Genomic DNA, 15,568 nt, shown 5'->3' with positions numbered 1-15,568 from the left:
TAGGCCCAGAGGTAGTACTTCCTTAGTTCCTTCTCTCTCGGATAGGAGCCGCACATACACAAACGTCTGTTCCAACTTCCTACACTGTTCACTGTTGGAACAGCGGACCCGTCCGGCAAGTTCTCTGCCGCGCTGGCGTCAACGGTCAACCTAACAACGTTCCCTTTCCTTCGCAAAGAAAAAACAAAATAAATTATTGACCAAGCGAGATACGTGCTCATTGTATATGCGGCGATGGGCTCCCCTCCCTCTGAATCTCTATAAAGACCACGACTCGGCCGCCCATCCCTGCAACCCCCTTCTCTCTCTATCTCCCTCTCTCTCTGACTCCGGGCAGCTTTCTGGAGGCCTGAAGCTCGCGATCACCGGTGGTGGACGGGAGGAAAGCGCGGCCGGCCATGGGGACGCAGGCGTCGCCGGAGAACTACACGCCGCCCAAGGTGAATCTCTCTCCGCGCTGCGTCCGTATGTTGTTGTATGTTTTCCTTGACAATGTTTCTCTAGCAATGCCATGGAAGCATTTCTCCCATTATTCCTGGAGAGAGAGAAAGAAGAATCAGAGAAAGAAAGAGAGAGAGCGAGCGAAAAGCAGGGAGTGAAATCGAAAAGGCTGTTTCTGTTTCTCGAGTTTCTCGATGGTCTTTTGTGCGGAGGATCCTCTTCTCCTGGCATGTAGCGCTAGTTCACCTTCTTCATGTGGAGGGCTGCTCCGGTGCTCTCCCTAAACTAAGTTGAAGGATCATAGTTGATTTTTTTCTATGTTGGGTCCATCGAAACCTATATCCGACACATGTATACATGTGTGTATTGATACGATATGTATATGTCGCCTAAGAAAAAAAGAAGAGGTCACGTGAGCAAGATCTTCATAGAACCTTTCTATTTCGGCACACGCACGTGACTGTAGATACGTACAAAAACGAGGTAGAACACAACGCGTGCGGGCCATACGAGTCTGTACAAGGTTGTACGGACGATAGATCTACACTGAAATTATGATTGTACCCCCGCTTACGAAGAAGTATAGAAAGATCTCCACCATTGTTGTGTTTGATGCGCCCAGAATTTCCCAGTGGAGGAGCACCGGAGGAAGTGCTTCATATGAAATTGTAGTATTTTTTCATTTCTCAGAAACCGTGTGAACTGTAGACTCTATCATTTGTGGTCCACATGCTAGCTTTGCCCTAACCGTGGATTTTATTTTATTTTATTAATAAGGTACAATAACTATAGCTTGCAATTATCATCCGCAGTCCTTTTTAACATGTTGTAAGCATATTCTAATTTTCAGAAAACATATAGATGCAATGTTTCAAAATAAATAAATGAAGAAGACTTTGTTGTCCATCCGCACACCTTGTACTTGGACTAACAAGTTCTCCCGTTACTTTCAGTCATGTGTTGCTTTCCGAGACGAGGAATAGTCTACACTTGCCTACCAAAACAAAACTGCTCACGCGTGTTCATTCTCTCTGAACTAGTTTCTGTATACTCCATTTATCCTTTTGGAATTAGTGACATAAAACATGACCAAAATTAGTAAACAACGTCATGTGCGGATGGAGGGTTTTCATTAAAAAAACAACAGAGCCAGGTAGGAGAAAATCGATGTACTGTATATGAAAAGAATTTCCGTTTTCCAGGCAGGAGAATAGCATTAGTTTTTTACGAGCATCAAGCAACATTATTAGGTGAACATGACCGCTAGAATAATCAAAGATCTTTGCCATGAGGTGGCATTGACTGCGACTGACAAGCGTATCTGATGACACATTTGTCTTTGGCTACTACTTGGCCATGTGACAAGTCAACTCCCCGGAAGAAAAGGAATCACACGACCTTTGAAATTCCGAAGTCGTCAGTTATCATCTGTACGGCTTTAAAATTACCGCGTAACATGGAAATTGTAAGAAACGCCAGAAGCTTATAAAACTAATTTGATTATATATTTTTTTCCTTTGAGAATGAATTTGACTAGATATGTCCCACCAATTTTGATAAATATAGATAGTGTTGTGTGATCATGAGATCTCCAGGCTAACAAAAAATGGAGAAAACTCGCAGGATGAGAGGACTGCGCGGGAGAAGGCCATCGACGACTGGCTTCCTATCACGTCGTCGAGGAAAGCAAAGTGGTGGTACTCGGCCTTCCACAATGTCACCGCCATGGTCGGCGCCGGCGTGCTAAGCCTCCCCTACGCCATGTCCGAGCTCGGTTGGTATGTACTGATACCTTGCCGTGCAATTTGGAACCATGCCGCTTCAAATAAATCTTTCTGATTCTGATAGAGAAACTAGCCGACTGAATGAGATGTGGGACCCACATATCATACTATAGCTGAACGCAGTTTTCAAAGCTGTGAATTTGCAATGGCATCGGATATGTGTCAACAATTCAGTGATTTTGATGTTTTCATGCAGGGGTCCGGGCATCGCGGTGATGACCTTGTCATGGATCATCACGGTGTACACTTTGTGGCAGATGGTTGAGATGCACGAAATAGTGCCCGGGAAGCGGTTTGATCGATACCACGAGCTCGGGCAGCACGCCTTTGGTGATAAGCTCGGCCTCTGGATCGTGGTGCCGCAGCAGCTCGTCGTGGAGGTCAGCCTCAACATTGTCTACATGGTTACCGGTGGCAATTCGCTCAAGAAGTTCCACGACGTGATCTGCGACGGCAACTGCAAGGACATCAAGCTCACCTACTTCATCATGATCTTCGCCTCTGTCCACTTCGTCCTCTCCCAGCTCCCAAATTTCAACTCCATCTCTGGCATCTCCCTAGCCGCCGCTGTCATGTCGCTCAGGTTTGCCTCCACCACTAGCGGCTCTGTACTACTGTAGCACATCCGGCAAATTTCTGAAAATTTTAGGTGTGTCAACGGCCACTGACAAGGAAACACGATGCAGCTACTCGACGATTGCTTGGGGCGCATCGTTGGACAAGGGGAAGGCGGCGAACGTGGACTACAGCCTGCGGGCGTCGACCACGGCCGGGCAGGTGTTCGGCTTCCTCGGGGGGCTTGGTGACGTGGCCTTCTCCTACTCCGGCCACAACGTGGTGCTGGAGATCCAGGCCACCATCCCGTCAACGCCGGACAAGCCGTCCAAGAAGCCCATGTGGAAGGGCGTGGTGGTCGCCTACATCATCATCGCCGCCTGCTACTTCCCGGTGGCGATGATCGGCTACTGGACGTTCGGCAACAGCGTGGACGACAACATCCTCATCACCCTCAATAGGCCCAAGTGGCTCATCGCCATGGCCAACATGATGGTCGTCGTTCATCTCATCGGTAGCTACCAGGTACCTTAATACAGTATATCTCACGCTCATCTCTTTCATGTATTTTCGATACATGAAACTCGACACGGGTATCAGAGTACTCAGGACGATAGTAGATCTGACGGCGCAATAAAACTGTATATATGTTCTCTACGCAGATTTACGCCATGCCCGTGTTCGACATGATGGAGACGGTGCTGGTAAAGAAAATGAACTTCCCTCCCGGCATGATGCTCCGTTTGATTACCCGGACCGTCTACGTAGGTACTGTCCCTCCTTTCTCTCATCTCAACTCTTCAGTTCAGTCAGGCACCTTTGAACAGAACATCCAACAACGACTGACGAAATGAAATCTGTGCAGCGTTCACGATGTTCGTCGGCATCACTTTCCCGTTCTTCGGCGGCCTCATCGGGTTTTTTGGTGGGCTCGCCTTCGCGCCAACGACCTATTTCGTAAGCATCCTCTTTTTCTCACAGCCGTTTCATCACAGCGATACAAATCCATATAGTATCTGATCAAACTGAACAATATCCGTGCCCGCAGCTTCCCTGCATCATGTGGCTCATCATCTGCAAGCCCAAGCGGTTCAGCCTCTCATGGTTCACCAACTGGGTAAGAGGAGAAACCAAGATCCGCTTTGTTCTGTCCTAGAACTGAAAAAAAAAAATCCATCCTGATTTTACATTTGTATTTCAGATTTGCATTGTCCTTGGGGTGATTCTGATGATCGTGGCGCCCATCGGAGGGCTCAGGCAGATCATCATTTCTGCCAAAACATACAAGTTCTACTCATAGTTCACTCGCCTTTATCAAAAAAAATAGTTCACTCGCCACCTTGCAGGCGTGGGATGGTGTGGCTAGTGTCTAGTGTCACTAGTTATTTAGACCATAAGAGGCTTGTTTTAATGGTATAATCGTGAGGGGATCTTGCCGGCTCTAGTGGGTCCTTGTCGGGACTCTCCTTGAATGTACTCCTATTTTTTCTACAGGGCTTTGGTTATAGCCTCTTTTTAAAAGAAGCCATTTTTTTAGGCTGAATAGTAGCTTTCTCTACTTTATATATCTTCGTATTTTCTGTAAATGGTCTTGTGCAGAAATATACAAGGAGGGGGGCAGAAAGTCCAATAGAAGGCTCTAGACCCTCCAAAATCTATTTATAGAAAGAGGGGAAGGATTTCGTAAAGGATTAACTCCAGGATTTAAAGAGACTCCATATTGCTTCCTGGTAGCTCTATGAACCAGAAGATTGATCTTCTTCTCCTTAAACCTACTTCTATATATATAAAGACCTGGTGGAATCCCTTTGAAAAAAAAATATTCCTTGTTGTCCAAAGACCAAAGCTACAAGGATGATGGTCTCCATATAAATGGTAGATTAAATAGCTGCTTTAGACTTCTGATGAGCTCCTGAATAGAGGATGATTGAGGAGTCTAAGAGGGGCAAATGTAAGAGGCAAAGGGGCACTGAAAAAATTAGTGAGTTCCTGATTCCAAACCAGCAGACACACGACACGTCCATAATTAGGGAGGAAGAAGGTCTTCCTTTGCAAGAACTCTCTTGTCTTAAGCCTACCGTGCATGAAATGCCGAAAGAAAATTTTTGTTGCTTCTAGCAGCAAGATTTTTCACAGATAGTGAAAGGCCTCGGGGGGTAGTGACATTTCCCATAGAAATTTTGTAAGCCTAAACAACCTGGAACTTGGAAGCATTGCCCAAAAGGGTCCACGAATCATGCTCAGGCCGAAGAGCAGGGGATTGCAGTAATTACTGCAATATAATGAACTCAGCCCAGGCTTCCTCAGACAAAGGTAGATCAAATAAGTTAGCTATGTCCAGCATCGTAACATCCTGTTGAACAGTAATGTGACCATCATTAGTAAAATTATATAAATGGGCATATAAAGTTGGAGAAAATTGTGATGCATATTGTCCTGTTGACACTATCTGCCTTCCCATAATAAAACTGAAAAGACACTAGAAAGAGAGCGTGGTACTAACTTATAAGGATTTAAGTTGAAAGGGGCTTGAGACAATCCCTTAGGAAATATCTCTGCTTCTCTGGTCTTTTCTGGTGGCAAAGCATTGTGTCTGTATATTTCCCGTAGCAAGTGCACAAAAGGGATGCTATGTTTATTAAGAAATTTATGAACATGCTTCATCAGAAGAAAATCATTTAAACATACAAACTAACAAATCAAGGGCCACATTGATCTTTTTGTTTGCAAACAGATTCCCAAGCAGCCTAAAAGAATTCCCCTCCTATGGAAAGGGGGTGCTTTCTGTATTTATCCTCTTTATTTTCGATAAAAGGCGTTTTATTACTTAAAAGGTTTAAGCATTACAACCGGCCTCTACATAGCTAAGATTAACACAGGCAACCCAAATGTATCGAGGCGCAATACAAGTAATCCTCTAAGAAATTGCATAGGCGCATATGGTAATGCGGGACCAATCCGTAGATTATAGTGTCATCCATGTTGGATAAAAATATCCCTCGCCGTGTCCTCCAACCATGTAGACACCTCATAGACAGGTTGCGGTTCTTCACACGCCGATGAGACAACCATGAACGGAGCAAAGTTATGCACCGGTACATAACCTGCATAAGAGAAGAACTTTAATCGTTGAAATCTTGTCATTTCTACATACCAATAGCGACCAAATAATGGCAAGCGCTGCCACCCTAACAAGTATTCTAAACGTATGATCCACATTGTTTAGCCAATTGTCGAACATATTATCAACGCTGCATGGCAGGTTAAGATAGAACCTACTTGAATGACTGACTGATCTCGCAAATTTGCACTGCAAGAATAAGTGTTTGATAGATCCACTTCAGCTATCACCAATTTATAAACTCTACATTAACAAACAAAGTTGGCCAATCCTAGCTTGCCTGCACATGTGAGGAACAAGGAGCGACTTGTAAGCCTCCTTTGCACACTTAGAAAAAGAGGCATGACAAATTATTTTCTTGGTTTAATAGTGCGCTAGGAAAATCCAAGATATGTGAAAGGAATAATTCCAAGAGTGCATTGCATTGCATCTATAAATAGATAGATTTGAGAACCGAGCTGTGCCGGCTAACTGCGTTCGATGCACAGCCTTCGCAGGGTATCTCGTTTGTTTCTAACAGCATATAGTTAATGGATGGAATTTTACCGTTTAACCAAGTTTCTTAAATAGATAGATCTTTCTAAGTTGGTTAATTCTTCTAAGTCTTTTCTTTCTTTTGGGTCTCCAATTTTGTCTTCTAAGCTTAATAGTGTAGGTATTAGACTGGATAATAATGAAAAAGAGATTTCTGTTTCGACTAAAGTCTGAGGCACATGGAATTTAACCATCTTACGGTTATTCCTAAAGCTTCAACCAGGATGAGGAGGAAGTGAATGCCACAACAGATGGTCAGATTCTCTCTCATCTAGTTGGTGAAGTGTTGGAGGTTGATTTGGATGAGGACAGGCTATACTCATTATATGAGTTAAAGGCATTCGGCCGCAAATCCAAATCCTCTTCTAATGAGAAACCGCGAAATAGGTAAAAAAAACTTCCAGATCACCAATTGTTTCCCAATGAATGGCATATTTGCAAATAGAAGTGGTCTTAGTGACTAAATAATTGCACTTTGCTAATTGCATTAGGGATCATAATTTGGATTTTTAGCTATTTCCAAAACTTGTAGATGACATTTCTCACAAAGTCTTTTGAACCGCATTTTGGGCGGCATAGACTTTTCGTGGTTCTCTTGTCCGCCTCGCGGAAGATCTGGGGGTATTTTACTCGGGGTCAGGACAAATACTCTGGATGTGTTGGCTAGTTCGAATGGGGAGTTCCACATTGAACTTCATGTTCGTAACAAAGCTGATAACTTCATTTGGGGTCTTGTCGCCATGTGTGGTGCTACTCAGGAGGATTCCAAGGCTGCTTTTTCTTTGAGAAATGGTGAATCTAGCAAAGGATAATCCGCATCCTATCCTTATAGGAGGATTTCAATTTCCTTCGATTCCAATTCGAGAAAAGTAGAGGTAGGTTTGACAATCATTGGCTCTTTCTATTCAATGTGATCATTGATATCTTGGATTTAAGGGAGGTTTCAATGGTCGAGAGACCGGTTACTTTGGCAAACAGTCGCCCGGAACCCACATACAAAAAACTAGATCGTGTAATGATGGATACCTATTGGGAATCTAAATATCCTATGGTGTCAGTTTGTGCTCTAGAACGTATTGTAGGTTTGTCGGCCCATGCTCCCATCTTGTTGACCACTGGATTACCTAGACCTCCGTCTATTCGATGGTTCAATTTTGAACTTGGATGGTTGCAGCCGGAAGGTTTCTAGGATATGATCAAAAAGGGAATCACCTGTTGTTGGTGTTACTCTGATACAGAGGTGGAATAACAAAATGTGTGCCTTACGAAAAAACATTTCTGGTTGGGCTTGTCATACAACAGGGTTACTTAAGATAGAAAATAATGAATTTCGTCAATTATAGATGACCTCAAGGCTTCAGCACAAGTTTGTCCGCTTACCACACAAGAGATTGAGCTCAAAAGCCAATCAAATGCGGATATAGCAAAACTTCTTGGCGAGGAAGAGTTTAAATGGTACCGACAGTCTAAGGCCTAATTTATTCTTGAAGGGGATTCGAATACAAGATACTTCCATAGTAATGTCAATGGCAGACACAAGAAGGAACTTATTCGATCTCTAGTTCAGGATGAGGATGTGACTGAAGGCCGTGAGCAATTAAAGTTGGTCGGCGCATACGAGGAAGGAAACTTCTCTTTGGATGAGTCCAGAACTGATGATATCCCCCAGGTTTCCGAGCAATAAAATAGCTTGCTTGTTTTTTTTGATTTCCCTCATACCGGAGAACTAGAACTATTCCTCCTGAACTTTGGTGAGCTAACCTTATTGCCTAAGGTTTTAGGAGCGGAAAGGATCCAACAATGCCGACATATATGTCTTCTTAGTGTTATCTTTAAAATATTCACCAAAGTCGCTATGCTAAGACTAAACTCGGTGGCTGATCATGTGGTCCGTCCATCTCAGACAACTTTTATGCAAGGTCGTAACATCTTTAATGGGGTGGTTATCCTTCATGAAACGGTTCACGAACTACATAGGAAAAAACTTCAATGGAATCATTTTAAAAATTGAGTTCTAAAAGTTTTATGATAAGGTTAAGTGGTCTTTCCTTCAGTAGACTCTTAGAATGAAAAGTTTGTCCAACGAGTGATATGATTGCCATCATGATTGAGCGCACAAAGTATGATGGCCTAATTGAAGGTGTGATTCCCCACTTGGTTGATGGTGGATTATCCATCCTTCAATACGCTAACGACACAATTCGTTTTATGGAACATTACACATCGAAAAATATAAAAATCTGAAGTTAATTCTTTAATCTTTTGAGCAGTTATCGGGTTTGAAGATAAATTTCCATAAGAGTGAGTTTTTTTGTTTTGGCGAGGCTAAAGCTGATGCTAACCTGTATGCTGAATTATTCAGCTGCAGGCAAGGCCAGTTCCCTATTAGGTATTTGGGAATCATGATTCATTATCGGAAAATTACCAATGATGAATGGAAAATGGTGAAGGAACGACTGCAAATTAGATTAATTAGCTGGAAAGGCAAATTACTATCCCTGGGTGGAAGGTTGGTTCTTATTAATTTAGTACTAAGAAAAAATGTATTGTATATGATATCATTCTTCCAACTACCAAAAGGATATTTGAAATGATTGGATTATTTCTGATCAAGATTCTTCTAGCAAGGTGATAGTGAGAAAAACATATTGACTGGCTAAATGGAGTGTGGTCTGCCGTCTAAAAGATCAGGGAGGTCTTGGCACCTTGAGATCAAACACAGGGTCCTCCTTGGTAAATGGTTGTTGAAACTACTTACTGAGAATGGGATATGGCAAACCCTCCTTAGAAGAAAGTATGTTGGCTCAAATGCGTTCTCTCGGATTTATTGGAAACCTGGGGTCTCACATTTTTGGGTTGGTATTATAGTGATGAAGAAGGGCTTCTTCCCATATGGGTCTTTCTGTATTAGGGATGGATAAGAGATTAGATTCTGGATGGATAAGTGGCTTGGCAATGCCTCTGTCCGAGAACAATAGCCAACATTATACAATATTGTGCGACACAAGAGTGATACACTCGCTAAGGTGTTGGAGACCTCCCCACCGCATGTGTTGTTCAGAAGGAGTCTCATTGGCCCTATACTAGCAATGTGGAACGCATTGTTACAACGAATGGATTCAGTCCATTTGACACACGGGTGCGATGTATTTTGATGGAATCTTACTAGGAATGGTTTCAGTGCCTTCTATGTATAATGCCTTAACCCAACCAGATATCCCAGTTGATAACAATAAGAAAATTTGGAAGATGAAGATACCGCTGAAAACTAAAGTATTTGCGTGGTATCTTCCTTGAGGGGTAATTCTTAGTAAAGATAACCTTGCTAAACACAATTGGCAAGGAAGTATAAAGCACCTTTTCCCCGTGCAAATTTGCTAGATCTATATGGTCAGACATCTAGATTGGTTCTACCTTATACCCACCACGTAGAGTTGTGAATAGATTCGATAATTAGCTTAATGGTGTGGAACCTAGGTTGAAACTACTGATTAGGGTGGGGGCGATTGACGTTATTTGGTCGCTTTAGCTATGTAGAAATGACCAGATTTTTAATAATAAAAATGCTTCTCTACTGTAGGTTATCTATCGGTGCACAACTATGCTCTGTTTGTGGTTGCCTCTACAGCGTGTGGAGCATCACGACCTCTTTACGGAGGTGCCTGTTGGAGATATGCCCAAGAGGCAATAATAAAATGGTTATTATAATATATCTTTGTGTTTATGATAATGTTTGCATACCATACTATAATTGTATTAACCGAAACATTGACACATGTGTGTTATGTAAACAACAAGGAGTCCCTAGTAAGCCTCTTGTATAACTAGCTTGTTATAACTAGCTTGTTGATTAATGGATGATCATGGTTTCGTGATCATGAAACATTGGATGTTATTAATAACAAGGTTATGTCATTGGGTGAATGATGCAATGGACACACACCCAAATGAGCGTAGCATAAGATCAAGTCATTAAGTTCAATTTTCTATAAGCTTTCGATACATAGTTGCCTAAGTCCTTCGACCATGAGATCATGTAAATCACTTACACCGGAAGCAGGCCCGGCGCTGAGGCAGTGCCACCGGTGCGGACGCACCGGGCCCCTGATCAGGGGCCTCACCCAGGTATGTTAATACGTATACTAATACAAGTGCAGGTGCAGCTCACGGTTTGGAAAGAAAAGAAATCCAATCAAAATCAGCTTACATGTACGCACACATCGATAAAGACAGGAAAACGCATTGACTCACTCCTGCCGGGTCACGCGGAAATTTCGTACGCATCGTCTTCTTCTCTGGGCTCCTCCTTTTTTTTTAACAAGAGGTGGTATTTCATTAACGTGACACGTGACGGGTACATTTTGCATACAGGCCCTTTACAACACTTGCCCTAATGAACCTAATATTTGAAGATAAGGCCTGCAACTTTACGAAAAACACCCCAAGACAAAAAAATGAAAAAGCAATCAGGACCTGGAGCACCACCGTCGATGCTCGCCGGCATCCTCAAAGCGTCGCCGCCAAGGAAAGGAGAGAAGGTGCTCGAACTCTTCCACCCGGCGAGAAACCACTCCCACTGGCAACCTCCTCGCCGCCGGGAACGAATCACTTGGCGGCAGGGTGGCGTCGAGCTCCAGTAGGAAATGAAAATTGCCTTCATCCTGAAGGCAGAGAGGTAGCCGTCTCGTCGACTGCAGATGACAGCGGCCATGGCGGCAACTGTGTGATTGCACTTGAACAAGAACCACCGGAGATAGAGCTGGCTTCGTCCACTCGAAAGCTCCGCACCATCTCTTCTTCTCCCCTCGCCTCCATGGCCGTGCAGAGAAATAAATCGGATAGCGCAGCACTTAAGCAGGTGCCACCACCGAATCCTATCCGCTCCGCTCTTCACAGGAGACAGCAAAGTCGTTCCCCCCTCGCCACCGAGGCCGGCCGGGGAACAAACCTTGCTGCAGTCTTCGTTGCGGGGCTCCTCTCCCCTGCCTCCACGGCCAGCCAGGAGGAGCAAAACAATCGTCGAACACCTGCAAAGAAAGAAGCAACTAGAGAGCCCTTTATTCATCACAAGGGGCTTCACCATCCAAGGCAAAACCGGCCTCCTCCACCATGGAAGCTCACCGGGAAGCTCGGATAGGAAACGCCCAGCACCGCTCTCAAGTGCTGGACCTAACCCCCTCCACCCGGAACCAGCAAAACCTCCATTGCTTCCCCTCCTCCCCTCACCACCACAGTAGGCCAGAAGGAAGAGCAGCAGCAGGAGAGCATCCCAGATCAAAGGGTGGGCGAAGCTGTCCTTATTCGCGGAGATCCCGTACCTGGTACTGCCCGCAGTCCGCTCCGACCACCGAAGCCCGACGCCGACGCAGCATGCCCGCCGGATGCACCAGTAGTGTAGGGATTCGTAGCATAGAAAACAAAAAAATTCCTACCGCGAGAACGCAATCCAAGCCAAGATGCAATCTAGAAGATGGGAGCAACGAGGGGATGAACGAGACTAACCCTTGAAGATTTTCCAAAGCCTACAAGATGAGGCTCTTGTTGCTGCGGTAGACGATCACTTGCCGCTTGCAAAAGCGCGTAGAAGATCTTGATCACGGCGCCACGAACGGGCAGCACCTCCGTACTCGGTCACACGTTCGGTTGTTGATGAAGACGACGTCCACCTCCCCGTTCCAGCGGGCAGCGGAAGTAGTAGATCCTCTTGAATCCGACAGCACGACGGCGTGGTGTCGGTGGTGGTGGAGAATCCCGGCGGAGCTTCGCTAAGCGTGCGGGGAAGAAGGAGGAGTGGGGCGGCTAGGGTTTGGGGAGAGGGGGTGGCTGGCCTCCAAGGGGTGCGGCCAAGGTGGTGGCTTTGGTGTGGCCGGCCCCCTCCCCTATGCCCCTCATTATATAGGTGGAACCCCAAGTGTTGGACTACAAGTCTTCGAATAAGACCCGAAACCAAAACCTTCCATGTTGTAGGGAAACCTACTCAAGGTGGGACTCCCACCCAAGTGGGATTCCCACCCTTCCATGTGGGGGGGTGGCCGGCCCCTATGGTGGAGTCCACTTGGGACTCCACCCCTCTAGGGTTGGCAGGCCATGGGTGGTGGAGTCCCTTCGGGACTCCGCCTTCCAAAGTGATTTCTTCCGGACTTTTCTAGAACCTTCTAGAACCTTCCATAAATGCACCGGATCATTTTCAAACACATAAAATGACATCCTATATATGAATCTTATTCTCCGGACCATTCCGGAACTCCTCGTGATGTCCGGGATCTCATCCGGGACTCCGAACAAATATTCGAACTCCATTCCATATTCAAGTTCTACCATTTCAACATCCAACTTTAAGTGTGTCACCCTACGGTTCGCGAACTATGCGGACATGGTTGAGTACTCACTCCGACCAATAACCAATAGCGGGATCTGGAGATCCATAATGGCTCCCACATATTCAACGATGACTTTAGTGATCGAATGAACCATTCACATACGATACCAATTTCCTTTGTCACGCGATATTTTACTTGTCCGAGGTTTGATCATCGGTATCACTCTATACCTTGTTCAACCTCGTCTCCTGACAAGTACTCTTTACTCGTACCGTGGTATGTGGTCTCTTATGAACCATTCATATGCTTGCAAGCTATTAGACGACATTCCACCGAGAGGGCCCAGAGTATATCTATCCGTCATCGGGATGGACAAATCCCACTGTTGATCCATATGCCTCAACTCATACTTTCCGGATACTTAATCCCACCTTTATAACCACCCATTTACGCAGTGGTGTTTGATGTAATCAAAGTACCTTTCCGGTATAAGTGATTTACATGATCTCATGGTCATAAGGACTAGGTAACTATGTATCGAAAGCTTATAGCAAATAACTTAATGACGTGATCTTATGCTACGCTTAATTGGGTGTGTCCATTATATCATTCACATAATGACATAACCTTGTTATTAATAACATCCAATGTTCATGATCATGAAACGATGATCATCTATTAATCAACAAGCTAGTTATACAAGAGGCTTACTAGGGACTCCTTGTTGTTCACATAACACACATGTATCAATGTTTCGGTTAATACAATTATAGCATGGTATGTAAACATTATCATAAACTCAAAGATATTATAATAACCATTTTATTATTGCCTCTTGGGCATATCTACAACAGTCTCCCACTTGCACTAGAGTCAATAATCTAGATTACATTGTAATGTACCTAACACCCATGGCATTCTGGTGTTGGTCATACTTTGCCCTAGGGAGAGCTTTAGTCAACGGTTCTGACACACTCAGAAACGTATGTATTTTGCAATTCATTTGCGTCTTCACGCATCACTCATTTTCCAAATGAGTCAGCATTAAATATGTTTGGTGTTCTGGTGGAACCTTAATTCCGTGGTCTGAAATATGTCACTAATATTGTCATACACAATATAGCTTCAAAGCTCTGACACTATCGGAACTACACCAAGTTCTCAAAGAACCTCTTGACTTAACATCCTCAGTCATTGTCAAAACAATGAAATATTCTGCCTTCGTTTGTAGAATTCGTCACAACATTTAGAACTCATCTAAATCTAGCATAGACAACTTCTAGCTCATTGTGCTACCTTTTAAACAACACTTAGCCTAATTTTGAGATTGAAATTTTATTTATATATGTGACCAAACTAATATCGGTGCAACACCTTACAGCGATTTGTTTGTCATTACTCATACAAAACTATATATCCTTGGTTCTTCTAAAGCACTCAGGGATATTCTTACTGTTTATCCAATGATCATTACATGAATCATTCTGGTATATGCTCCTAACCATTTAGAGCATAGGACATCTGATATTGTACATATTATTCGTGATCTAAAATCACTCATGTGTTTTTACTCATTGAGTGTCAGATACACTCAAGTCTTGTAAAACCTTCACATCAAAAGAACACCTTCTTTATATTGAACTACTTCAATATTCATTCTATGTACTTTTTAACTTAAACTTTTATGTGTTTCAATCCATCTTCATAGATCTTGACACTAAATATGTTTCAGTTCATATCCTTTCATCGAAGTTTAATTCTCAAAGAAATCTTTTTAATCAATTATATAATTACATTATTTATAATCAATGATATGTCATCTACATAAAGTATTACAAATATGTCTCAGCGCTCCCACTTAATTTCTTGCAAATGCAAGCCTCTTCATCGTCTCTGATGAAATCATAACTCTTTGATCATTTCATCCGGTGAAGATTCCAACTCCGCGATACTCACTTCATCCAATTGAAGTTCGTATACCTATCTAGTATTCCACGGACTAGCAAAACAATTGGTTGTATTTTGTATACACCTTTAATACACACTTCTGTTAAGTAATGTATTTTGCCATCCTACTATCATATCTCATGAAAGAAATATGTAGCGATTACTAGAATAATCCACATGGACTATAATCATTGCTACAGAAGATCTAATCTTATCGTATTCAACTCTTTGAACTTTATCGTAAACAACTTTTCGACAAGTCGAGCTTATTCAAGGATATTCCATCCAAGTCCATCAATTTTATAGATCCATTTACTTTCAAAAAGTATTTATCTATCTTGGATTTCATGGCGTATAGCCATTTTAACGGAGTCAGGGCCCATCATAACTTCTTTGTATGTAGTTGGTTTATCATTGTTCAAAAAACAATACTTTGTTCACAAATCATTTATTTGATCACAAAGTAAACCATACCTACAAGGTTCAATAAGTACTTCGATCTCCATGACTATAACATTTTGTAGACATGGGAGCCATGATCGTCGTGGCTGCTTCCGGAACCAATTCCGATGCTGCGCTACTCTGATCATTATGCTCAGGTTCATAAACCTTATCAAGTTCTATTGTCCTCCCACTCAAAAACTTCGCTAAAAACAATTTCTTGGAAATGAGTAAGAAACATTGACAAACACTTTTGTCTTTGTCTCCATAGTGGAAAGAATTCCCAATCAATTCTGTGGGATAACCAACAAAGACATTCATCCGATTTTGGTTGTAAACTTATTTACTGTATGCTATGCATTCCAAAATTTAAGAAAGGACTATTAGGGTTCATACCCATGCCATAACTCGTATGGTGTCATTTC

At 43.2% G+C, this 15,568-nt stretch overlaps 1 protein-coding gene across 1 annotated transcript; it reads left to right on the top strand.

The window, feature by feature from the left end:
• Positions 1 to 281: 281 nt before the first annotated feature.
• On the top strand, positions 282 to 4,366 carry LOC139829657 (lysine histidine transporter 2-like). The gene is made up of 8 exons (XM_051344839.2): positions 282 to 440; positions 2,065 to 2,219; positions 2,422 to 2,808; positions 2,912 to 3,305; positions 3,443 to 3,548; positions 3,646 to 3,737; positions 3,829 to 3,897; positions 3,982 to 4,366. Exons 1-8 carry the CDS (start codon positions 399 to 401, stop codon positions 4,078 to 4,080), a joined length of 1,344 nt encoding a protein of 447 aa, XP_051200799.1. The 5' UTR covers positions 282 to 398; the 3' UTR covers positions 4,081 to 4,366.
• Positions 4,367 to 15,568: the final 11,202 nt, after the last annotated feature.

This window comes from Lolium perenne, chromosome 7 (assembly GCF_019359855.2).
Source record: "Lolium perenne isolate Kyuss_39 chromosome 7, Kyuss_2.0, whole genome shotgun sequence".
In the NCBI taxonomy this organism is placed as follows: Eukaryota; Viridiplantae; Streptophyta; class Magnoliopsida; order Poales; family Poaceae; genus Lolium; species Lolium perenne.
Note: the sequence above shows the minus strand (reverse complement) of the source record. Positions and strands in the feature narration are given on the sequence as shown.